This window comes from Oncorhynchus nerka, linkage group LG19 (genome assembly GCF_034236695.1).
Source record: "Oncorhynchus nerka isolate Pitt River linkage group LG19, Oner_Uvic_2.0, whole genome shotgun sequence".
Lineage (NCBI taxonomy): Eukaryota > Metazoa > Chordata > Actinopteri > Salmoniformes > Salmonidae > Oncorhynchus > Oncorhynchus nerka.
The window spans coordinates 34,182,086-34,208,355 of NC_088414.1; the positions used below are offsets into that span (position 1 = coordinate 34,182,086).

General features: G+C 47.0%; 1 protein-coding gene across 1 annotated transcript; it reads left to right on the plus strand.

Moving 5' to 3' along the window:
- Positions 1-285: 285 nt before the first annotated feature.
- Positions 286-25,373, plus strand: LOC115101441 (pecanex-like protein 3). The gene is given in 35 exon segments (XM_029620926.2): positions 286-2,375; positions 2,990-3,198; positions 3,392-3,497; positions 4,240-4,279; positions 4,416-4,511; positions 4,607-6,301; positions 6,750-6,951; positions 7,061-7,230; positions 7,359-7,416; positions 7,505-7,694; positions 7,834-7,991; positions 8,258-8,411; positions 8,601-8,633; positions 8,748-8,919; positions 9,019-9,129; positions 9,237-9,438; positions 9,585-9,690; positions 9,827-9,919; positions 10,059-10,209; positions 10,316-10,460; positions 11,102-11,279; positions 11,446-11,554; positions 11,739-11,868; positions 13,937-13,995; positions 14,096-14,311; positions 14,542-14,795; positions 14,887-15,117; positions 15,235-15,341; positions 15,447-15,481; positions 15,484-15,593; positions 15,771-16,001; positions 16,755-17,029; positions 20,496-20,665; positions 20,833-21,215; positions 21,889-25,373. Coding segments are annotated over 35 exon segments (6,846 nt in total). The 5' UTR covers positions 286-2,222; the 3' UTR covers positions 22,003-25,373.
- The last annotated feature ends 897 nt before the right edge of the window (positions 25,374-26,270 follow it).

Sequence of the window (26,270 nt, forward strand, 5' to 3'; positions counted from 1 at the left end):
TTAGTATCAAGACATTCACAATGAAATCTGACTTATTATTGTTAACAAAATGTTATTTTTTATTTTTTTTTGCTAGGTAAAGTTATAAATAGACTTGTTCGAAAAATATACAACAAGATCATCCCAGCATTTGGATATTACATTTACATTCATAAAAAAGGTGACACAATGACTCAGATCTGTGAACTTCGTAATAAAGGCATTTGTTGGATATATATGTATATCAATATGAAATCCCTTCAGAATGATGGACCGCTAACCTTGTTAGCGGTCCCAATCTACTTCCAATTAGTGAATGCTAATAAAACTTCCCTCTTGGGGCGATTCTCTTATCTACATGAGACCCACCCCGTTAGGTAGACCGGAACATTTTTCCAATGGTAAACGACCTGAGTGAACTATCTTCATTTTATCCACCACCTTTGACTGTGGAATGTTGGTTTTTTGCTTCGCGTGTGGATAAGCGAGTGATTGTAGCAGTCGCGCTAACGAGGAGGATATATTTTTTAAAGCTAGCTAACCAGTGGACACATGATAAGGGAAATGACGCAAATATGTACCAACTGCCCGTTTCTCTTAACCAACAAATATATATTCACTGTGTCTTTCAAAAGAAGAAAGACCATAATCATCTGAAAAACAATATTGTTAGCCAACTGTGGTAAGCTAGCAACCCGCGGTGGGGAAAAAGGAAAAAGCATAGATTCTTTAGCGAACGTATACAGAACTGCTCAACACTGAAGAGAAGAGGCAAATCTGGGCAGCATTGATTTAGAATAGTTTACAAACAATTTAATATAGCTATCACGATATCTTACCAACTTTTTTTAGCTTGCTATCTAGCCACACTCTGTCCCAATTCTGATAGATAGCGTTGGCTGTTTTATTTTTATGTGGCCTAAGATAGCATGCTAATCGAGCGTTCCTGTTTGTAAGCTGAAGTACAAGTAGCCCGTTTCTGTTCGTAACGTTAGTGGGGATCTTTCTTGATGCGATTGCTACAAAAACTGTCAGCGATTTGGTTTAATCCAACACATTATAATGTGTTTATAAGTGTTATCTCGAAATTACACGTTTGTCTTGTTTTGGAAGCATAACCTTAAGTAAGCTAGCTAACGTTAAATTGGTTAAGGTAGCAATGGTTCGCAGATAGCCAAATAGCTATAGCTAGTTAACTAGATGATTTATAAGATAAACTGACAAGTTTTTCTGTTGACAAATCAGCTAGATAAGTAACGTTAGTTTTCTAATTTATGTCTGCTGGTGAAGTGCATTGGTTGGCAAATAACGTCTGAAGGAAATTGTGATGGCTAGCAAGAATAACATGTAGACAACTGCTAACTAGCATGACCTAGCCAGCCAGCTAACTGTAGAAAACATTAACGTTACGTTAGATTGTCTATCAATCACTAACTAGGTGACAGGATAGTTGAAGTAGGGTTGGCCTTGAAACTATACAGAGGGATTCATGAAAAATAGGATTCCTATCTAACTTAGCTGGTTTATAAACAGGTTAATAGACCTAACTAATTGGTAACTAGCTTTCTGCATTGGCATATTCAGACAGATGTTAGTTGCTAGTATACATATCTATTGAGTATTTTTGCAGATGTTTATTTTGAAAATCTATCAGGATGCATAAAGATTCAGATCTCATGAGGTTAAGCACTCCCAATACATATCTGAAAAATTTACACTTGGCCACTGAAGTTGGAACAGTCCAACACAGTTACAGCTCCAAGTGAGTAGGAGAAGAGGAGCATTATTAAGATTCTCTGTGACATTAGACGGGTGTACTACAGTGTCTTGCTTTAAATTATGTTATCAGAAACCACTTTAAATGTACTGAAGTGCAACTTGAAATGTGTGAAGAAACCAACCAAATCAGTTGTGATTTTTCTTCCAAATGAATGTTGTTATTTAGTCAGTGGGTCACCACCAGTGTGCCAAAATGTCAATCTCCAGATAACAAAGCAGGGTTTACTTTTTTGCAAGAACTGCAACGCAAAGCAGCACATCCCTGAAAAAGAGCATGCACGGACTCCCTTGAGATACATTAAGGATTATAAAGCAGAAAGTGAAGAGAACTGTGTTATTAACTTGTTATCCTCAATGGAAGTGCCCTTGTAGACACGTAACAGGGTGGCTACAACTGTGCCATTAGGAGCTCCAGCCTTAGAGGAAGCATTGCAACCCTTGGGTTGGCTGCTCTTAAGGGGACGATGGGTTCCCAAGCTCTTCAGATACTGCGGCAGGGGGTGTGGGCTTCAATCACAGGAGGCTGGTATGTGGACCCCCACCAGAGCACATTCTCCAACTGCTTCCACCTGTACCTCTGGATCTTTCTCCTGGCCTTCCCTTTCCTGCTATACATGGTGAGGATTCATGGAGGTGACAATTTGGTTATTTCTAAAGATGGAAGAATTCCTGTTCTCTAGGAATTCTCTTTAAACTGGATGTCAAGTTAGTCAGGCACTTTTTACATGCTGCACTAATAAATGTATATCAGACAGCCATTATTCAGATCAAATGAGAACTGGTTTTATCATAGAACGGAGGAGCAGAACCATGTTGGTAACAAAGTGGAACAGAGTAGGAGAGTACCTTTTTCCTCTCAGCATTAATTCAAAAGTGTATTTTCTTCCACACTTGATGTTGCTTCTCTTTACCATAATGTTTGCTCTTTTATTTCCGCGTTAGTATTTGCTACGCGTTAGTATTTGCTCTAGTGAAGAGTGCTGCCTGGAAACCAGGCCTGTTATGTCCTCAAGCTGTCGGGTCTGTAATCTTTGTGAAGTGGTCCTTCCTGCTCTGTAATATGTCCAATATTCCCACGTGCTTGCCGATCTAGGGGAAGTGTTTGTGTTATGGTTCTTTTACTGGTATTGAGGACAGGGTGTTGTTTCTGTACCCTTATCAAGGGCTAGCCTACTTAATATTCCTATCTCTGGACTCGCTCTTTCTTGTCCCCTCTGGTCATCCTGTCCAGTCTCTCCCCCCCAGCCTGGTTGTGGCAGCTGTTTACTGTGCTGTGGTGGCAGTCTTCTTCACAGCCATAAAGGCAGTGAACTTCCACCTCCATGCCATGTTCGACTTGGGGGAGATGGTGGAGAAGAGGCAGGTCTCGCACATAACCAACGCCCCACGGCTAGAAGAGGGGGATGATGGGTCAGGAGGCCATGATGGGAACCAGCATAGGTACTGACGGAAATGTCCATATCCTAATGGAATATTTTTGTCAAACTTTGTTTTAAAAAACGATGTTATTCTATGTACATCCGAGTGAAGAGGCTCATTTGTGTTGATGCTTTGAGGGCTATTATTTCACATGATTGTGGACAGATTTTGAGTCTTATGTTTTTTAATTCTGGTATGTATGCTCCCCTCTCAGGGACAGCAATGTTGGTGTGGAGATGACTGTTTTCAGAAAGGTCAACTCAACGCCTCCAGTTCGCTGCAGCTCCCAGCACTCTCTGTTTGGACTCAACCAGGTGTCGGTGAGAACTGACTTGCATGACTTACACAAACGTACTCTCTCTTAACCCTTATCCTACAATTTCTGCGCCCCTGTGGACATCAAATTAACATAACAAAAAATCCCCATCACAATCGGTCTGTTTAAGCTAGAGAATATGTTTTTTTGCATGGGCTGTGTCTCAATACGCTGGTATCGCCCTTCTTCACCTGCGGTGAAAGGTGGCAGAGCTAGAGCGGTGTTTGTCAGACCATGAGACATCCTCAAATGTAGCGTCCAAACTGTTTGGCCTGCACACTAATATGACCCCTCTGTGGACAAACACGATTTTGCTCTGACACTCACAAGACTCGTCTGAAGGTCCCTGGTACCAGCAAGCATGTTTTATGGAAGTGTATATGGAGATAATATATTGCCCAAATAAAGGATAAATGCATGTATTCTCTCAGATATAGGACAGATACTTCAGAACAAACTTCCTTTTGATTTATTTTTGAACAATCTGTTGGTCCATGCTGTGAATCTGTTATTCAATGCATTTCTATTGGCAAATAGCAGTAATGCCAAATTTAGTGTTTCATCCAGTATTTTTATACATTATACCTTAAGGGGTCTTGAAATTCAAAATCATTTAGCTAAATGATCCTTGGTATGACCATCTTAAAATAATAGCATATGTTAGCTTAGAACCCCTGTATTCCCATGCAAATGATTTATATTCCTATGATATTCATTCTTAATCTAACAAATGTTTGTTTCCTCAGGAGTTTTTGCCCCAGCTTGATGACAGTAGAGGCTCCAAGGGTATAGTATATCTAATCTAACCCCACTCTAACCTCACTGTTGTGGTTGGGTAAAGCTGATCTGACTGACGGATGATCATTTTTTTTGTATAACATGGTTAGCAGTCTAATTTAGGGACTGCTTCTTCTCTTCTCAGATATGAAGGATCTGATGCGAGAGCAATGCAGCAACAACTTGATTGTCACGTCAGCTCGCCGGGAGATCTTCTGCCACGGCTCCCAGGACCCCATCCGTAAGCATTACACACTGCAAATAGACATCTCATATTTTGTCCATGTTGGTCTTTTCTTTGGCATGTGTGTACTAAGTTTGGGCTTTCACTTACAGATGTTGCCAACATGGTCCCGTCCTGCTTGGCTGCTGCTGTAGGGGGAGAGTTCCCTGATCTAAGGGGAGTGGGAACAGGGATAGCAGGGGGATTTGGTAGCTTCCAACCTGGGATGTGCATCTCCATCCCCCCGTCCCCCTCCAGTCAGGAAGACGGAGGAGAGAAGGGCCAATTGGAGGAGATTAAGGGCATGCTGGAGCAGCTGTCCCAGCAGAGTCCTGAGGAGCCCTACTCCCCCTTGGGCCCCTCTGCTGAGTCAGAGAGCCTGGGGGATGCTCCCATCAGCCCTCTCATAAAGAGCAGTCTGAGGGAGGAGCTAAGTGAGAACCTGCTTGGGCTGGGCCTTGACCCTGTGGCCTTCGCCCCGGGAACAGAGCACCCAGGCAGCCACAGTGGGGTGGCCATGACTGCCGGCTCCACAGACAGCTGCTTCAGCGGGGGTGGAGTGACCACAGACCGTGAGACCCTCAGCACAGTCAGCAGCTACCGCAGTGAGAAGACTGACTCCACCCAGCTGGAGAGCCCTTCACTCAGCCTGCCACATAACATAGACTCCGTGGCGCCAACCTCTGCCTCAGCCCCGGGCACCAGTACCCTAGAGCCAGCAGAGGAGCCTGTACTGCAGGGGGGCAGTGATACTGATGATCTGTCGGACAGCGAACTACTGCGCTCCCCCTCCAAAGAGCTCTCTCTGGACCAGGGGCTTGATAAGACAATAGTGGAAGGGGAAGATTTGCCACCTGTCCCCTCAGATATTACACAGCCCCCCTCCCTTCAGGACTTGTCTCCCTCCAGTAGTGGGCACTCGGAGGCATGTGATCTGGACAGGACGGTCCCCGTTCCCCCCCTCCCCCCTCCACGGCAGGTTAACCTGTTGCCGTCAGGGCTGGCCCTGGGTCTAGTGTCTTCTGAACCTGATCATCCTGTCTCCTCTATCCTCTTCCTGCCCTCTGAGCAGCCCTTTCTGCAGGCCCAGCAGGTGGTGCGCCCCAAAGACTTGAAGCTGCTGCGGACCGGTGGTGGTTGTGTTGGCCACCAGCCTGGCTGCAGGAAAGCCCCTCGCAAGCGATGTGGAGGGGGAAGCAGCAGCTTTGACTGTGGCTCCTACAGGAGGCACCACGGACAGCACAGAGACTACATCCCAGTGCGCAGTCGGCTGGGGGCTAAGACCTACAGCGAGAGCCTGTTTGAGGACTCCAGTGACGAGGATGATGGCTCCAGTGTGGGCTCCCAGAGACACTACAGCTCTGACGATGATGATTCCAGCTCCTCTACCTCATGCTACTCCCCCGACCTCGCTAACGCTGGCGTTACAAACCCGCCCCCCTCCACCCAGCTGCCCATCCCCAGGGAAAGAACGTTGTCCGAGACGTCTGGCCCCATCCTCTCCCAGAGGCCACAGAGGTCAGCCAGCACGGCTAGTGCTAAGACTCATGCCAGGGTGGTCAGTATGGACGAGGCCGGTGGGGGCCACACTAACACTGTGGTCCTGCCCTCCACCATGCTGACCACCTCCACCACCGCCCCACGACCCCTCACCATCTCCAAGTCAGACCTGGAGGCCCGGACCAGCCACACAGACGCCTTCCCTGGAACTCACCACCATCGCCTGGACTCTCTGGGAGGCTCCTGGGCTGGCAACCAGACTGGCTGGAGGGCCGGGGAACTGGTGGAGGAGGGAGCTGTGGGGGGAGGTGAGACACATACTATTCACGCTAACTTTGGCCCTGTATTCATAAAGTGCTAATCTAGGAACAGGTCCCCCCGTGTCCTTTCGTTATAATCTAAAAGGCCAAACTGATTCTAGATTAGCACTCCTACTCTGATAGTCCCATTCAAGATGGAAAGAAAGATGAACGAATAACACAACTTTAATTGACCTACTAGCACTGGCTTATACCTTATTGGGGAGAAATGTACTTACTACGACTGTGATATGCGTTTGTCTCACCTAACGGTCTTAAGATGAATGCACTAACTGTAAATTGCTCTGGATAAGAGTGTCAGCTAAATGACTCAAGTGTCATTGAAATATTGATTGTTTGCTGTATTTACTAGATTAATAAGGGCCAGGTTGGTATTTCTAGAACTCAACAACTGAAATGTACATCCTGGTACTAATTTGAGGATCTGCTGCCTTAGCCCTGGCCCCAGAGGAGGGGGGCAAGCAGGACTCAGCCCTGGCCCCAGAGGAGGGGGGCAAGCAGGACTCAGCCCTGGCCCCAGAGGAGGGGGGCAAGCAGGACTCAGTGAGCAGTGTGAAGAGGACCCAGGCCATCCGTAGGCGACACAACGCGGGGAGCAACCCCACACCACCCCCCTCTACCATGGGCTCTCCACCCAGGTTGGTCTGGTGTAACACTTCCACACCATCCGCTCTAGCCATGTCCCTTATGCCAATCACCTCTGTATGTCCATGCTACATAAAGGCCATCCCCTGTGTCTTCCTGTAGTCTCCAGGACCTCCAGCGTGCCCGTACCTCCTCACACTCACGGACCCGGACCCTGCCATCTGCCTTACAGTTCGCCACCTCACTACTGCTGCCCCGCGCTGGGGTCCATGAGGCCTCTACCTTCGACGACACCACAGAGGGGGCTGTGCACTACTTCTATGACGAGGGTGGTGAGTGTGTGGTGATGTTAGACTGGGGCTAGCTTTAGGGAAGGAAAGAGTTAGATCCTTCGGGGGTGATTCTGTACCAGTTTACACTGTAGTGAATGCTCTCCACTCATTGCTGTTTGTTTTTTCAGGAGTGAAGAGATCGTACACGTTTGGACCTGCAGGAGGCGGTTATGAGGACCCAGTGGTGTAAGTATCTCTCTCTGATGAGCCTCAGACTCTTTGTTTGAAAGTGATGTTGATATGTCTTAGCCCCGCCCTCTTTTTCTCCTCTTAGGGAGCGGGAAAGACAGTCCCAGTCCTCCAGCTTCACCTCCAATGATGTCCAGGATGGTGCACCGGTGCTCACAGTGCTCCAGACCAGGCCTGTGGTTCTGCAGGGCATGCAGGTGCTCCAGACCAGGCCTGTGGTTCTGCAGGGCATGCAGGTGCTCAGGGTGCCCCTGGAGATGTCAGATATGCCAGAGGTGACACACCGTTACAATTTGTTTCAGCAGCGTATCATGTATTTTTGACAAATCAACCCGCTTGACATTTCTTGTATATGGCTTTGGTTTTTGTAGAATATTCCTGATATTTGTCTCAAACCCCCGCCCCTGTGTCTAGTTTGACCTGGACCATGAATCTCTGCAGGAGTCCCAGGAGAACACGCTGATGATCGAAGAGAAGGCCAAGCCCAAACACTACTACCGCTTCTGGGTGCTGCCAGGCAAGTGGCTGAGGGTGCGTTATGACCGTCTGGCCCTGCTGGCACTACTGGACAGGTGAGGCACAGCAGCTATCTAGTTTATCTCAGTGGTAGTGTCATCCAATGAGGCACAGCAGCTAGCTAGTTTATCTCAGTGGTAAAATCACCCAATGTTTGTCATCGTTATTGAGGAGGAAGCCATAGTTCCGTTAGAGGTCTATACTGTGGAGAGACATTGTTAGGGTTTCAAAACTTCGGAATTTGGTAGAGTTACTGGAATTTTCCAACCCTAAACATTATAAATGACCTCCTACTGTATCTTCCATTGCGTGTCACCTGTAGGAACCGTGGTGTAGGGGAGAATGTGTTTGCGGTGGTGCTGGCCAGCATGGTGGCCTTCCTGGGGTTCCTGCTCCTCTTGCAGGGTTTCTTCAGGGACATTTGGGTGTTTCAGTTCTGCCTGGTCATCGCCAGCTGTCAGTACTCACTACTAAAGGTACGCAACAACACAAGTCGTAAGGAATCAAGTCCCTATTCAACTTCTATTCCCTTTTTTCATTAATACAGGTATCTGGTCCTATTCATCAACTGCCGATGCATTTTAGTTGTTAAAACTGTTATAGACCAGCGTTAACTTGAAGTGAAGTGTTAGTGTCTGAACTGACACTTTGGTCTCCTTCCTCAGAGTGTTCAACCAGATGCAGCCTCCCCAATGCATGTAGGTAGATGTCATCCAAACATCTGTCTTGGTCATTATCCAGTTTGTAAACGTTCCATTGTTGATTCTTCTTTTGATGGCACAACCTGATGACTGTCTGGTCTGACCCATCAGGGCCATAACTGGGTCATCGTGTACAGTCGGCCCGTCTACTTCTGCCTGTGCTGTGCTCACGTCTGGGTGTTCGACCTTGCTGGGCGCTCGGGCCACCTGCAGCCCTTCTCCCTCTACGGCGTCACCTTCTTCTCCGCTCACTTCCTGCTCTGTGCCAGGGACGTGCTCATAGGTCAGTCCGAGTTAGACTCTTCTAGCTGTGCGCTTTTGCAGATGTGTTATGACCAACAGACCCACTCACACACTTTTCCATCTCTTTCTTTCCCCCCAGTATTCACCTTGTGCTTCCCCATCATTTTCCTGTTTGGGCTTGTACCTCAGGTCAACACCTTCCTCATGTGTCTTCTGGAGCAGGTCGACATGCACATTTTTGGGGGAACGGGTAAGACTGGTCCATAACATTCGCTGTAATTCACAGTTACACACAACATACTGTCATTTGCTGAGTGATGCCTGTTGACCTTGTTGTGTGTGTGTTCCTCTCCACAGCCACAACCAGCCCCCTGTCGTCCCTGTACAGCCTGTTACGCAGTGTGTTGGTGACCGCGCTGCTCTATGGGTTCTGTCTTGGTGCTATCATTGCTCCCTGGGAACATCCCCATGTGCCAGTAGTGTTCTCTGTGTTCTGTGGTCTGCTCCTGGCCTTCTCCTACCACCTGAGCCGCCAAAGCAGCGACCCCATCATCCTGTGGTCTGTGTACCTCTACTACCTGTATATACCTAGTGGTACCTTGTCGTACATGTAGATAACATTCCCAGATCCTAGCTGTCATTTGTACAACCTCTCCATCCCTCTTCTCTCATGTTCAACATCTCCCTGTATGTGTTTTGCTCTAGGTCTCTGGTCCGCTCCAAGTTCTTTCCTGAGCTGCTGGGTCGGACCCCTGAGGAGCCTCCTCTGGAGATCAAAGACCCCCTGCCTGAGAAACTATACAACTCTGTGGTAAGATGCGTCCCAAATGGCTCCATATTCACTATATAGTGCACTACTATTGACCAAGGTCCATTTGGGATGCATCCCAAGACATCCCTCCCTGCTGTTGGTGTTCGGAGGTTTTAAAGCCCGTTATGTTTTACAGAAAGAGATGTTCCACTCTGACCTTGTCATGTGTCCCCTCATGGCTGTCATCACGTTTGCCATCAGTGCCAGCACTGTCTTCATCGCTCTGCAGGTCAGTCAACACCTGGTTGACCGGATATGGAAGAAATGGGATGTTTCAATGTATAGAGGGAGTCCTTCTGATTGGTTATGGCACTCTGCAGTGTGAGTGTGTGATCTCTGAGACCTCCTGTTCCTCATCTCCCCTCCAGCCTGCTCTAAGTTACGTCCTGTACATGGTGGCCGGGGGGGTGGGCTTCCTCACACACTACCTGCTGCCTCAGCTCCGCAAGCAGCTGCCCTGGTTCTGCCTGGCCCACCCTGTCCTCCGTTCTCGAGAGTACAGCCAGTTTGAGGTCCGCGGTGAGTAGTGACCCACCCACCTCTAAACTCACTCACACATCCGTAAGAATTGTGTCAAGGCCTCAGGTTTGTCATAGATTTTTTTGCTGTGCCCTGTTCCTCCCAGATGCCGCCCAGCTGATGTGGTTTGAGAAGCTGTATGCGTGGTTGCAGTGTTTGGAGAAGTATTTAATCTACCCGGCGGTGGTGCTCAACTCCCTCACTACAGAAGCCCAGCTTGTCAGCCAGAACCCAATGAAACTGGACATCTAGTAAGCAACTCAGCCATCCCCTACCAACCTCCTCAACATACATACAGCCTCCTCTTCTGAATCTCATTCCATTCATCCATCCGTCTAATCAGAGTTCAATGAGAACACGCTTTGTATTTGCATCATATGTATTTTAATGTCTCCCTTCCCCCTCACTCTCTCCCTTCCCCCTCACTCTCTCCCTTCCCCCTCACTCTCTCCCTTCCCCCTCACTCTCTCCCTTCTCCTCCTCACTCTCTCCCTTCCCCCTCACTCTCTCCCTTCCCCTCCTCACTCTCTCCCTTCTCCTCCTCACTCTCTCCCTTCCCCCCCTCACTCTCTCCCTTCCCCCTCACTCTCTCCCTTCCCCCTCACTCTCTCCCTTCCCCCTCACTCTCTCCCTTCCCCCTCACTCTCTCCCTTCCCCCTCACTCGCTCTCCCTTCCCCCTCACGCTCCCCCTCACGCGCTCTCCCTTCCCCCTCACGCTCTCCCTTCCCCCTCACGCTCTCCCTTCTCCTCCTCACGCTCTCCCTTCTCCTCCTCACGCTCTCCTTCTCCTCTTCACGCTCTCCCTTCTCCTCTTCACGCTCTCCCTTCTCCTCTTCACGCTCTCCCTTCTCCTCCTCACGCTCTCTCTCTCTCTGTCCCCTCCTCCTCCAGTGGCCGTGCTCTGTTCATCTCTCTGGCGGGGATGAAGCTGCTGCGCTTGTCGTTCTGCGCCCCGTCCCTGCAGTACGTCACGCTGTGCTTCACCGCCCTCTTCTTCCTCTTCGACTACCCACACTTCTCAGAGACCTTCCTGCTCGACTATTACCTCATGTCGATCCTCTTCAGCAAGGTACCTGCCACCGCCTAGCTCCACGTACTCCTCCCTGGGACTTTGTTTTAGCACACATTCAACCAGATGAAAGCATCTGCACATATCGAGCTGTGTTTAGTTGTAATGCACTGATTTATGGCGGTGCTTGACTGCTGACATTGGATTGTGTGGTTTCTCTTGATAGCTCTGGGACCTGCTCTACAAGCTTCGTTTTGTTCTCACCTACATCGCTCCCTGGCAGATCACCTGGGGCTCCGCCTTCCACGCCTTCGCCCAGCCCTTCGCTGTGCCCCGTATCCCTTTACCCTGGCACTGTAGAAAACTGTTTGAACTTAACAAGGATGTCGTCTTTCTGCGCTACCACTTGCTCATTTGCCAGTGAAACAAAGTGTGTAATAACAGTAAATGCTGTGTCTATTGGCTGCACTGTGTGTTAGTGGTGTCTGTTAGAACTCCTTAACCCACTCTGCTCCTCAGACTCAGCCATGCTGTTTGTCCAGGCTGTGTTCTCTGCTCTCTTCACCACCCCCCTCAACCCTGTCCTGGGCAGTGCTGTGTTCGTCACCTCCTACACCAGGCCTGTCAAGTTCTGGGAGAGAGACTACAAGTGAGTTCTTCCCTTTTCCAGGAGTCAGGGAGATGTAGAGATGTAGCTTCAGGCAGACGTGGGCATTGTCCAGGACACCAGCAGTTGATGGGCTGTTTTTTTTGTTGCAGTTAAAAGGTTGATGTTAACCAGATGAAGGTGATTAATGCCATGTCTATATCCATCTGTTGCAGTGATAGCTAGCTGACTGCATTATCCTTTTACACAGCCGCCACCTGTCTCATGACTAGTACAACAAATGCTGACACTACACTTCCAAGTATATCTGACCAAATTATGAAAGACAAGCATTGTATTTTGAATTCCATAAAGTAATTGTGGAAGAGGTGAAAAAAGGATTGTTGTCTATCAAGAATGACAAGCCACTGGGGTCTGACAACTGGACAAATGGAAAATTACTGAGGATAATAGCAGACGATATTGCCACTACTATTTGCCATATTTCCAATTTAAGCCTAATATAGAAAGTGTGTGCCCTCAGGCCTGGAGGGAAGCAAAAGTTATTCCCCTACATAAAAATAGTAAAGCCCCCTTAACTGTCTCAAATAGCCAACCAATCAGCCTGTTACCAAAACTTTAGCTATTTTTGCTATACAATGCTATTATACAGTAAACAAATTGACAACAGACTTTCAGCACGCTTATAGGGAAGGACATTCAACAAGCACAGCACTAAGACATGACTGATGGGAAGAAAAAAAAGATTGTGGCGGCTGTTAGACATCAGTTTGGCTTTTGACATTATTGATCATAATCTGTTGCCGGGAAAATGTATGTGTTGTGGCTTTACACCCCCTGCTATATTGCGAATAAAGATTTAGCTGTCTAATGGAAGCCTCTCCAACAAAATCCAGGTAGAATCAGGAATTCCCCAGGGCAGCTGTCTAGGCCCCTGACTTTTTTTCAATCTTTACTAATGACCTGCCACTGGCTGGAGTAAAGCCAGTGTGTCTATGTATGCGGATGACTCAACACTATACACGTCAGCTATTACAGCAACTGAAATGACTGCAACACTTGATAAAAAATTGCAGTTAGTTTCAGAATGGCTGGTAAGGAATAAGTTAGTCCTAAACATTTAAAAAACTAAAAGCATTGTATTTGGGGCAAATAATTCACTAGACCCTAAACTTCAACTAAATCTTGTAATGAATAATGTGGAAATTGAGCAAGATGAGGGGACTAAACTGCTTGGAGTAACACTGGATTGTAAACTGTCATAGTTAAAACATATTGATACAACAGTAGCTAAGATGGGGAGAAGTCTGTCCATAATAAAGTGATGCTCTGCATTATTAACAATACTATCAACAAGGCAGGTCCTACAGGCCCTCGTTTTGTAATACCTGGACTACTGTTCAGTCATCTGGTCAGGTGACACAAGGACTTAGGAACATTTCAAAGGGCTCAGAACAGCATGGCTGGCCCTTGGATGTACACAGAGAGCTAACATTAATCATATACATGTCATAATATGCATGTCAAAGTGGAGGAGAGATTGAGTTCATCACTACTTGTATTTGTGAGATGTATTAACGTGTTGAATGCACTGAGCTGTCTGTTTGAACTACTGGCACACAGCTCACACCCATGCATACCCCACAAGACATGCCACCAGAGGTCTCTACTGTCCCCAGGACAGACAATGGGAGATGCACAGTACTACATAGAGCCATGACTACAAGGAACTCTATTCCACACCAAGTAACACACGCCAGCAGTTAAATTAGATTTAAAAAACAGATCAAAATACACCTTATGGAGCAGCGGGGACTGTGACGCAACACAATAATAGACACATGCATACAAACACACAATAACATACACACGTACACATGGATTTTGTATTATAGATATGTGGTAGAGTAGAGGCCTGAGGGCACACACTTAATATCATGTTAAATCTGTTATGAATGTGTTGTAATGTTTTTAAAATGTATAACTGCCTTAATTTTGCTGGTCCCCAGGAATAGTGCCTTGGCAGCAACTAATGGGGATCCATAATAAATACTGTATAGGAGTTGCTAGAGCCTCTGTCACCCAGTTAACATCATGTCTGTCTTTCCAGCACCAAGCGGGTTGATCACTCCAACACTCGACTGGCCACCCAGCTGGACCGCAACCCAGGTCAGCTGGTACTACCACAACCTTCCTTCGTCTAACGCAAGTCCTCATTCTTTAAAAGGACTCTGTTTTTATGCCTGTGGTCTCCTCTCCTCTCTTCCAGGTGCTGATGACAACAACCTGAACTCGATCTTCTATGAACACCTGACGCGCTCTTTGCAGCACAGCCTGTGTGGTGATCTGCTGCTGGGCCGCTGGGGAAACTACACCACAGGAGACTGCTTCATCCTGGCCTCCGACTACCTCAATGCCCTGGTGCACATCATCGAGATCGGCAACGGCCTGGTCACCTTCCAGCTGAGGGGGCTGGAGTTCAGGGGTGAGCATGGAGTGAGGGGGAAGTGGTGGGAGAGGGAAGGGGTTTGGGGTAGAAGGAACTTTTATGGAACTGAGTTCAGTGTAGTAAGCTTTGATGGTTTGAACATGAGATAGTGTTTTGGACTTGTCTGAATGCTATTATTTTTCATTCTGTTGTCTCTCTCCCCGTCTCTCTCATATCGCTCTCTCTGTATCTCTCTCTGTCATCCCCCTCTCCCTGTCTCCCCCCAGGTACTTACTGCCAGCAGCGGGAGGTGGAGGCCATCACCGAGGGGGTGGAGGAGGACGAGGGCTGCTGCTGCTGTGAGCCAGGCCACCTGCCTCACATGCTCTCTTTTAACGCAGCGTTCGGCCAGCGCTGGCTGGCCTGGGAGGTGGCTGCCACCAAGTACGTCCTGGAGGGCTACAGCATCAGCGACAACAACGCCGCCTCCATGCTGCAGGTGTTCGACCTGCGCAAGATCCTCATCACCTACTACGTCAAGGTGTGTGATCCACACTGATCTTACAGTTAACTATAACATGAGATCCAACAGTAGGTGGCCTGGTCTGTAACACGTGTTTCCTCTACCACAGAGCATTGTCTACTACGTCAGTCGATCTCCTAAACTGGAGGAGTGGCTGGCCAATGAGATGGTGCAGGAGGCGCTGCGGCCCTGCCTAGGCCCCGCCTACGTGGACAGTGACCCGACCTTCAACCTGAACATAGACGAAGACTACGACCACAGGGCCTCTGGCGTCACCCCCAGCTCCTTCTGTGTGGTCTACCTGGACTGGATCCAGTACTGTAACAGCAGACGCCAGACGGTCAGTGTCCCTTGTCATGTTACTGTTGAAAAGGTGACATGTTGATTTGACCATATGTAGTTAGTGTCATCAGCAGACTAACTTAACGACGTGCTTCATATGTGTTTTCTGTTGTAGCCGGTGGAGGAGAGCGAGAGAGACTCTCCTCTGGTCACCCTGTGTTTTGGCCTGTGTGTCCTGGGGAGAAGGGCTCTGGGCACAGCCTCCCACAGTATGTCTGCCAGGTAAGACCCAGGACTAAACACTCTGTCTGCACTCTAACTGGAGGGAGTATGTCTGCCTCTGTGATACTGTATACCAAAGGTGACTGTTTGTGCCCTGACTTTCAGCTTGGAGCCTTTTCTGTACGGCCTCCACGCCCTCTTCAAGGGGACTTCCGCATCACCTCTCCCAGGGATGAGTGGGTGTTTGCAGACATGGACCTGCTGAACAGAGTGGTGGCGCCCGGGGTGCGCATGTCCCTCAAACTGCACCAGGTTAGACATACTGGAATGACTCATTACAAACACTATAGTAACCAGCTTAATGACCTCAATGTAAAGAATTGACTGATTTTTAGAGACATTATGGTGGACAGAGCTAAGACGAAGAAGCTTAATGATGACATCACCCACACTAAGCTCATCGCTCTCCCCCCCCCCCCCCCCCAACAGGATCACTTCACGTCTCCAGACGAGTACGAGGACCCGGTGGTTCTGTACGACGCCATCACGGCCAACGAAGAGAACATGGTGATCAGCCACGAGGGCGACCCGGTGTGGCGCGGCGCCATTCTGGCCAACATGCCCTCGCTGCTGGCCCTGCGCCACGTCATGGACGATGGCAGCGACGAGTACAAGATCATCATGCTCAACAAGAGGTTCCTCAGCTTCAGGGTCATCAAGGTCAGCTACTGTAGAGACTCCCACAGTCACAGCTTGTTAGTGGTGTACACTTAAATGCCAGGGGGACAATGGAGGCATTGCTGTAGCAGGACCATGGATCACATTGAGATTTGATTAATATCAGTAGATATTTGCCAGGAATGTTCTAGTGCTCTATTGTTAACGCTGCTTCTATCTCTAGTTGTGTGTCACCAGTTCTGGGTCAAATCAAATTGTATTTGTCACATGCGCCGAATACAACAGGCTAACTAGCCCTTAACAAACAATGCAGTTTTAAGAAAATATTTACTAAATAAACTAAAGTTTAAAAAAATAACAATGAGGCTATATACAGGGGTTACCAGTACCGAGTCAGTGTGCGGGGGTACAGGAGGTGTTGAGGTCATTTGTACATGTAGGTTGGGGTGAAGTGACTATGCAGAGATAATAAACAGAGAGTAGCAGCAGTGTTAAAAACAGGGGGGGGGGGGGGTCAATGTAAATAGTCCTGGTGTCCATTTGATTCATTGTTCAGCAGTCTTATGGTTTGGGGGTAGAAGTTGTTAAGGAGCCTTTTGGTCCTAGACTTGGCGCTTTGGTTACCATTTGATGAATTGTTCAGCAGTCTTATGGTTTGGGGGTAGAAGTTGTTAAGGAGCCTTTTGGTCCTAGACTTGGCGCTTTGGTTACCATTTGCCGTGCGGTAGCAGAGGTTATTTGCATATTTGTGACTTCTTGTGCTCCTCCCCCTGCTGACCCACACTGTCCTGCCAGGTGAACAGGGAGTGTGTGCGTGGGCTGTGGGCGGGCCAGCAGCAGGAGCTGGTGTTCCTGCGGAACCGGAACCCAGAGCGTGGCAGCATACAGAACGCCAAGCAGGCCCTGAGGAACATGATCAACTCGTCATGTGACCAGCCCATCGGCTACCCAATCTACGTGTCGCCCCTCACCACCTCCTTCGCAGGCGGGCACACCCAGCTCCGCTCAGTCTGGGGGGGGCCTGTCAGCCCCCATAACATCTACGCCTGGCTCATCAGCAGCTGGGACAGGTACACTTACACGACACAGCCTGCGGTAGTCATGCTAAGGCTGTGAGATACACTATATGTATGTATATGCACAGTTGAAGTCAGAAGTTTACATACACCTTAGTCAAATACATTTAAACTCAGTTTTTCACAATTCCTGACATTTAATCCTTGTAGAAATTCCCTGTCTTAAGTCAGTTAGGATCACCACTTTATTTTAAGAATGTGAAATGTCAGAATAATAGTAGAGAGAATGATTAATTTATTTCAGCTTTTATTTTTTTCATCACATTCCCAATTAGTATTTGGTAGCATTGCCTTTAAATTGTTTAACTTGGGTCAAACGTTTCGGGTAGCCTTCCACAAGCGTCCCACAATAAGTTGGGTGAATTTTGGCCCATTCCTCCTGACAGAGCTGGTGTAACTGAGTCAGGTTTCTAGGTCTCTGCTCGCTTTCCTTTTTCAGTTCTACCCACAAATCTTTTTGAGGTCAGGGCTTTGTGATGGCCACTCTAATATCTTGACTTTGTTGTCCTTAAGCTATTTTGCCAACTTTGGAAGTATGCTTGGGGTCATTGTCCATTTGGAAGACCCACTTGTGACAAAGCTTTAACTTCCTGACTGATGTCTTGAGACGTTGCTTCAATATATCCACATAATTTTCCTCCTCATGATGCCATCTGTTTTGTGAAGTGCACCAGTCCCTCCTCCAGCAAAGCACCCACACAAAATGATGCTGCCACCCCCATGCTTCATGGTTGGGATGGTGTTCTTAGACTTGCACGCCTCCCACTTTTTTTTCAATTGGATTCAGGTCTGGGGAACGGGCGGGCCAGTACATAGCATCAATGCCTTCCTCTTGCAGGAACTGCTGACACACTCCAGCCACATGAGGTCTAGCATTGTCTTGCATTAGGAGGAACCCAGGGCCAACCGCACCAGCATATGGTCTCACAAGGGGTCTGAGGATCTCATCTCGGTACCTAATGGCAGTCAGGCTACCTCTGGCGAGCACATGGAGGGCTGTGCGGCCCCCCAAAGAAATGCCACCCCACACCATAACTGACCCACCGCCAAACCGATCATGCTGGAGGATGTTGCAGGCAGCAGAACGTTCTCCACGGCGTCTCCAGACTGTCCCGTCTGTCACATGTGCTGTGTGAACCTGCTTTCATCTGTGAAGAGCACAGGGCGCCAGTGGCGAATTTGCCAATCTTGGTGTTCTCTGGCAAATGCCAAACGTCCTGCACGGTCTTGGGCTCCCACCTGTGGACATCGGGCCCTCATACCACCCTCATGTTTCTGACCGTTTGAGCAGACACATGCACATTTGTGGCCTGCTGGAGGTTATTTTGCAGGGCTCTGGCAGTGCTCTTTATTGGGGGTGTCTTGCTAATTGCCTATAATTTCCACCTGTTGTCTATTCCATTTGCACAACAGCATGTGAAATTAATTGTCAATCAGTGTTGCTTCCTAAGTGGACAGTTTGATTTCACAGAAGTGTGATTGACTTGCAGTTACATTGTGTTGTTCCCTTTATTTTTTTGAGCAGTGTGTATATATATATTACACAGAGTCAGGTATTCCTGCAAACTGCACATATCTCACACATGCCACTTCTCTCTCTCTCTCACACACAGTGCATTCGGAAAGTATTCAGACACCTTGATTTTTTTCCCCACATTTTGTTACGTTACAGCCTTATTCTAAAATTGATGAAATACATATTTTCCCTCATCAATCTTCACACAATACCCCATAATGACAAAGTGAAAAACAGGTTTTTAGACATTTTTTGCAAATGTATTAAGAATAGAAAGTATTTAGACCCTTTGCTATGAGACTCTAAATTGATCTCAGGTGCATCCTGTTTCCATTGATCATCCTTGATGTTTTTACTACCTGATTAGAGCCCTCCTGTGGTAAATTTAATTGGTTGGACATGATTTGGAAAGGCACATTACTGTCTATATATAAATGTGCCACGGTAGACCAGTCCATGTCAGAGCAAAAACCAAGCCATGAGGTCGAAGGAATTGGCTGTAGAGCTTCAAGAGAGCATTGTGTCGAGGGACATATTTGGGGAAGGGTACCATAACATTTCTGCAGCATTGAAGGTCCATTAAAACACAATGGCCTCCATTTCTAAATAGAAGATGATTGTAACCACCAAGACTCTTCCTAGAGCTGGCAGCCCAGCCAAACTGCAATCGGGGGAGAAGGGCCTTGGTCAGGGAGGTCATAAGGTGAACGCACCAATTTGTAAGTCGCTCTGGATAAGAGCGTCTGCTAAATGACTTAAATGTAAATGTGACCAAGAACCCGATGGTCACTCTGACAGAGCTCCAGAGTTCCTGTGTTGAGATGGGAGAACCATCCAGAAGGGCAACCATCTCTGCAACACCACCAATCCGGCCTTTATGGTAGAGTGGCCAGACAGAAACCACTCTTCAGTAAAAGGCACATTATAGCCTGCTTGGAGTTTGCCTAAAGGACTCTCAGACCATGAGAAAAAAAATTATCTGGTCTGATGAAACCAAGATTGAACTCTCTTGCCTGAATGCCAAGCATCACGTCTGAAGGAAACCTGGCATGCTGTGGGGATGTTTTCTGGCGGCAGGGACTGGGAGACTAGTCAAAATCATGGCAAAGATTAACGGAGGAAAGTACAGAGATCCTTGATGGAAACCTGATCCAGAGCGCTCAAAAGCTCAGACTGGGGCAAAGGTTCACCTTCCAATAGGACAACGACCCTAAGCACACAGCCAAGACAATGCAGGAGTGTCTTTGGAACAAGTCTCAATGTCTTTGAGTGTCCCAGCCAGAGCCCGGACTTTAACCCAATCGAACATCTGTGGAGAGACCTGAAAATAGCTGTGCAGCGACGCTCCCCATCCAACCTGACAGAGTTTGAGAGGATCTGCAGAGAAGAATGGGAGAAACTCTCCAAATACAGGTGTTCCAAGCTTCATACCCAAGAACACTTGAGGCTATAATAGCTGCCAAAGGTGCTTCAACAAAGTACTGAGTAAAGGGTCTGAATACTTATGTAAGTGTCATATTTACCATTTTTGTTTTATATTTGCAAATATTTCTAATAACCTGTTTTTGCTTCGCCATTATGAGGTAGTGTGTAGATTGATGAGGAAAAAAACAACCATTTAATCCATTTTAGAATAAGGCTGTAACGTAACAAAATGAAGGTCTGAATACTTTCCAAATGCACTATACATACTGGTAAGTTCATGTTTTAAGTATCCCAATATTTCTGTTATTACGGGGCTATCACTCAGTCCAGAGTGCGCAGGGAGTCTGGTGGTTGATGGACTTAGCCTAGAGTGTAATGGCGACCTTTTGAGGGTGTTCATATGGTATAGTAAACTTTGTTAAACTGGAACCTTGTCGTTGTGTCATTTCGAATTAACACATACAACACACACTGACCGTGTGTGATAAGACTGTTCAAATCTCTGTGTTTCTCCTGCAGGTTACAGAAGGGTTGTGGAGCTGGCTGTAACAGTGGGGGAAATATTGAGGACTCTGACTGCGGCGGAGGCTCCACAGCCGTCTCCAACTACCCATCGGCTCACACCACCCAGAGCACCCCGGCCTCCAGCCTTCCCCAGCCCCACTTCACCTACATCCACCCCCCCATGGGTGAGCCCAGGACCCCACCACTCCTCTACAACCTCTGATGTCCACTGTTTAGCTGCAGCTAGCTATTATAACAATATCAATACTGACAGTATGCTGATAACACAGCAATGTTTGTATAATGATATTTTTGAATGAAGTGAATGAAATAAGTTGCTTTGTCTCCGTAGGAACTGACAACCCTGTGGGCCCCACCCCCACCTGGCCCCACCACCCTCAGCCCCTCCCCTTGGCTCTGCTTAGCCAGTCAGAGGGCAGGATGGACGCTGGGCTAGTTACTTCCCTCCACCGGACCTCATCCATCCAGGGTCTCCTGGGTCAGCACCTGTCCAGCTCACAGCTGTCCTTCAGCAGCTCTGTGGTCATGGCTCCCCTGCCTGGCCCAGGCAGCTTCCTGGACGGAGGGCACAGAGGGTCCGGGTGGGCAGGACTGGGACATGGCCTGCCCTACGAGGGTCTCTACGGGAAGTGGAGCATGTCCGGCAGGAAGGGCTTCAACGGGCCAGCCGCAGCTGAGAGTGACGGTGGAGCTTCTCAGTTCATTCGGACACAGGTGAGGATGGTGAAACGGTGTAACATGTTGAAGGTAGAACAGACACTGCGTGTACAAAACATGACCAGGTGAATCCAGGTGAACGCTATGATCCCTTATTGATGTCACTTGTTAAATCCACTTCAAACACTGTAGATGAAGGGGAGGAGACAGGTTAAAGAAGGATTTTTAAGCCTTGAAGAAATTGAGACAAAATATTTGCCTTTTCAATGAGATATGGTAGTAGGTGCCAGGCGCATCAGTTTGTGCCAAAGAACTGCTAGACTGCTGGGTTTTTCACGCTCAACACTTTCCCGTGAGTATCAAGAATGGTCCACCACCCAAAGGATATCTAGCCAACTTGACACAACTGTGGGAAGTATTGGAGTCAACATGGGCCAGCATCCCTGTGGAACATTTCGACACCTTGCAGAGTCCATGCTCTGATGAATTGAGGCTGTTCTGAGGGGGAAATGGGGGGACAGGGCGCAACTCAATATTAGGAAGGTGTCCTTTATGTTTTGTACACTCAATATATAGTCTGTTGGATGGTGGAGTATGCTGTCAACAGCATGAAAATAATGTAGCGACAGGACCTCTTACAACAGGATGTTATGACTTTTAGATCAACTTAATGATGGTTGTTTGTTGTGATGTTAGTTGTTAGTTGCGGATATTTACATCTGTGTTTCAGTCTACTCCTCCTGCACTGCCGCCTGGGGCCAGCCCAACACAGCACCCCCTGGGGGTCACCCAGTCCACTGAAACCACGCCCCGGGGAGGAGTCCACCGAGCTGCCTTTACTTGAGCACCTGGGTTGAGTCTGCTCTGGAGAACCCATGAGAACCCCTGCAGCCAAAGCACAGCACCACCATGGCCAGTTCTAGAGTGGGCCTGACCGGACCTATTCCAGCTTCCCAGAGTCATTCCAATGCTCTTCTCTCTCTCTCTCTCTCTCTCTCTAAAAGAGACTGGACTCTGAGGTCTGTTACGTCTCTGATGGCAAATCACAACATCAACATGTTTTGGAGTACATTTCTTTTTGAACCTTTGCCATGCTGGATGGATCTGAGGTCTAAATATGTTCCTGTTCTCCTCAGTGAACCACCACAAGGATGCATGTCAAAACTAAATGTATGCCCCCATCCCACCATTTCCCCTCCTAGGACAGGATCTCTATTTGATAGGACCTATTCCCTCAAGAGTTTCTGTAACAATGGTAACCCTAGCAGGCCAAAAAGCCAGTGCAATTGTAAGGGAGGTTTTTCCTTATGTAATGTTTAGTTGTTTTTATTTGTTTAGTTCGTTTGTCTTCTCCTTCACCTGAGACCTACCAGCAACAGCATAATGACTCAGAACAGGGACCTGTAATATCCTTGTTGCTGTATTTACAGGTGAAGCCAGAGTTACTACCATAACAAGCCTTGTTCTTTACCCACACTGCCCATCCATGCTGCACCAACCTGCTGCTCCACTGTAGAACTAGTTCACGTTCACAACTGTGGGGATATCCACTCAAACTGCAAGGGTCACATCAAATGACTTGAACAGCTACAATATGACAGGGGTCGGCAACAGGCAGATTTGAAACATTTTATGAGCAAAAATATAAATAATATATGTGTGTGTACGTTTTGGGTCAAAAGACTGTAAAATCACCAGGAATTCAGCAAAAATATAAAAATATTTAGGAAATCTGTTCCCAAGTATTCTCACAAATAAAAAGTGTCAATGTAATTTTGTATGACATTATTATTTTCAAATACAAATTATTAAAATGATTTTCTGCCATTCTCTCTGACAAAAATCAGTCCGTGGCTGAATCTAGTTGCTTACCCCTGCCATATGACCAGTCAATATCAACTCCCCACATCACTAGCATAACACACACATTCCAAAACTAATCCAACACACTGCCTGTAAAAACATCTTCATACTCATTTAGATATTTATTAGAGGCACTTGACCACAATCAACAATCTCAAGTGTTCTGTCAAAGAGCTTGTTTCAGGGATAAGACTCCTACCTTTCCCAACATTTGGTGCTTTTTCCCAGTGGAGTTTACAGTCCTGTCAGGCCTGGACAAAAGTTCTGAATTTGGGGAGGTTTAATGAGATGGGGTGGGGGGTGACTCTAGACAGCTGATGGACCAGGACACAGAGAATGAAAAGAGAAGAGATGCTCACCAGGCAGGGACATTGTTCAGACCACAGGATTATAAACTGGGAATCTTCTTTCTAAAGCCTTTTAGATTTTTGGGTCCTATTTTTGGGGTGAGTGGAATGTCTTTTTACTTTACTTGAAGAATCACAACTTCCTCAGTGGCTATAGGCCAGCCCACTGAGTTGCCCTAGTGACCAAATGCTCCCTCCCTGACCTGATCCAATCAGCTGTGGACTCTATGAAGTGGGAGGGGCTCAGACAGCTCTGTGTGGAATAGCCACCAGCAAGAGGCCCTTCTGCTTTCCTTGGCTCCAGGCAGCTACTACTAAACTACAGCCCCTCCTGTTACTACTACTACACTTACAACTACTGTTTGTGCTACACATACCTCCAGCGTTTTAGTTGGAAACCAAGTTAAATAAATACTGAAAAACAAAGATGGCATTTTATTGGTTTTCTTGATAACATCTGGAAGACTGTTAAAAGGGTTTGTCTATTTGACATGCTGATGTGATACAGAAATGTGGAGATTGGACTTGCCTCTTAATTGTAATTTTTTGCCACGCGTTTGGTATCATTTGACATGTTTCACTAAGGTGTGTAATGTAACTGGAAGTATTCCTGAGAAGTCACTTTAAAATGTTTGCTCCCACTCCTGCATTTGCCATACCCTGCTTTAAGGGTCAAATGAAGGCGTTGATGTACTTCTGAGTAGTCCTGCTCCAATGATTTTCTCTCTCTACCCAGAGCACATATCAGACAAGCAGGCTGTCCAACTCTGTTCTGTCCTGAGAGCTATAGGGTCTTACAGCACTACAGTAATCCACATGTCTGTCCCCTGGCCAGTTGTGACAAGTCTTTTATATCAATGGTAGGGCTATCTGGAATAACCTTGTGCCATGGTGTAAAGCTGGACCTAGAAGCCTTGTATGCTCCTTTCCCCCCACCTAACCATCTTAGTAGTTTGGCACCTTTTTAGTTAGACTGAACTGTCTACTAAACTTTCTCTTAGATCTGTCCTTACAGGATGGACAACTAATAGGTGGAAAAGGGCATTCACATGGTCTCCCATTGGGAAAGAATGGGAGGCAGTGGAGGCTGCTGGGAGGAGCTATAGGAGGACAGCCTCATTGTAATGGCTGGAATGGGACCGTATCAAACACAGGGAAACCACATGTTTGACTCTATTCCGTTCATGCCATTACAGTGAGCCTGTCCTATAGCTCCTCTCACCAGCCTCCTCTGCAGTCAAGGTGATTCCATTCAGGCTTAGAACCATCTTGAAACATCTTAAGGACTTGGAACGAGCACTGTGCTAATGTAGATCTAGTCTCTTTGTTTGTCAGATCATTGGATCTAACTCTGTCATGGGGATTGTTGAGGAGGAGCTGGCACCAACCAGATGTTAACATGTGTCCGCCCTAGACTTAGGAAAAGCAGAGCCATTCTGATCAGGGCCCTTTTCTGGTTCTCTTTTCCCCTAATTCTCAGTGTAATATCCAAAGCAACAGGGAGTACTTTTATTACTGGGAGAAAGGAAAGCACTGGACAGACCTGGGTGTCAATATTAAAAGGGATTTCTTAATCTCTGCCATTTATGTACAGCATGTTTTGTATATAAATATACATTTAAAAAATATATATAAATCTATTTTATTATTAGTGCATTTCTGGTTCTTTTTCATGGAAGACACTATGTTGAGACTTAGGGGGTTCTCTCTTATGTTTACCTCTCAGAAGAGATCTGGCTCCTGGGTGGAAGGGCACTCTTCACATTGAATCATGCAGTTTGGGGAGAATTGATTTCATACATACTTTGCACTAATGCTGTATACTAGTACACCATCCCACATGGTTTTTTTTTAAGTTATTATTTTAGTCATTTGGAGGGATGTTTTATTTAAACTGTTCCGTTGACATTTAAAGTTCTGTACAGTTTTAAAAAAAAATGTAATGTGATTTTCCCCCACTCCCTATTTAAATTAAAGATTTTTGTTTAATCATTTGCAAATTAAATGCTGTGAGTGCTTTCATTTACCTTTCCTCAACCTTTGGCAGGCAATGTTATCATTCAGAACTTAGCAACGAACTGGTCTTGAACAGAAACAAACACATTTGATTCCAATGAGACATTGAACATTTGTTTCAAAATGATGTATTAAACAAATTGTACAGTTATCAGGCATTCTATGCTGGACATGTTTCAAAAGCTTCTATGTGATTGCCTGCCTCAAATGGAGTGAAATGGAAGCTAGTGTCTACCTGCAGGGCACAATGAGGTGACCAATGGAATGCGTGTTCATTCTTAATACATTATGAAACAAACGTTCAGTTGAATGAGTTTTTGTACAATGTCAATGAGTTTTATCTTATTTGTAGAATGTGTACAGATGTTTGTCTTCCTTAGATTGAGGGATCAAACAAAGGAGTGTTTGATCAGAGAGGGAGTGTACCTTACCTCGTTATAACACTCCTCTTCCTCCCCCCCACTTCCTCTCCTGGCCAGAGTGGTGGACCCACAGCAGCACCAGGGCCATGGACCTGGAGAATCCCAGGGGAACTGTCTGGAGCTGCAGTAAGAGCACAGCGAGTGAGCAGTACTCAGACTCCAAACACACAGCGCACCCAACGCAGTAGTTATAGTAGCTCTGACTGGTTTAATCAACATCCCAAAATCTTTCTGAATGCCTTTTATGAAGGCGTATGATTTGATAAGTAATTGGTAGGTAAGAGAACTGAAGAGCATGTGGACCATAAAGGGACTCACAGCTGTATATGGACAGGTTGACGTAACAGTTGTGGGTGCCCAGGAGGTTGGTGCAGCGTTACAGACCAGAGTTCCCAGGTGAGATGTTTACTATCTGGACAGAGCCTGATAGGTCCCCTGTCAGAACAACAGAGGTTATTGGACAA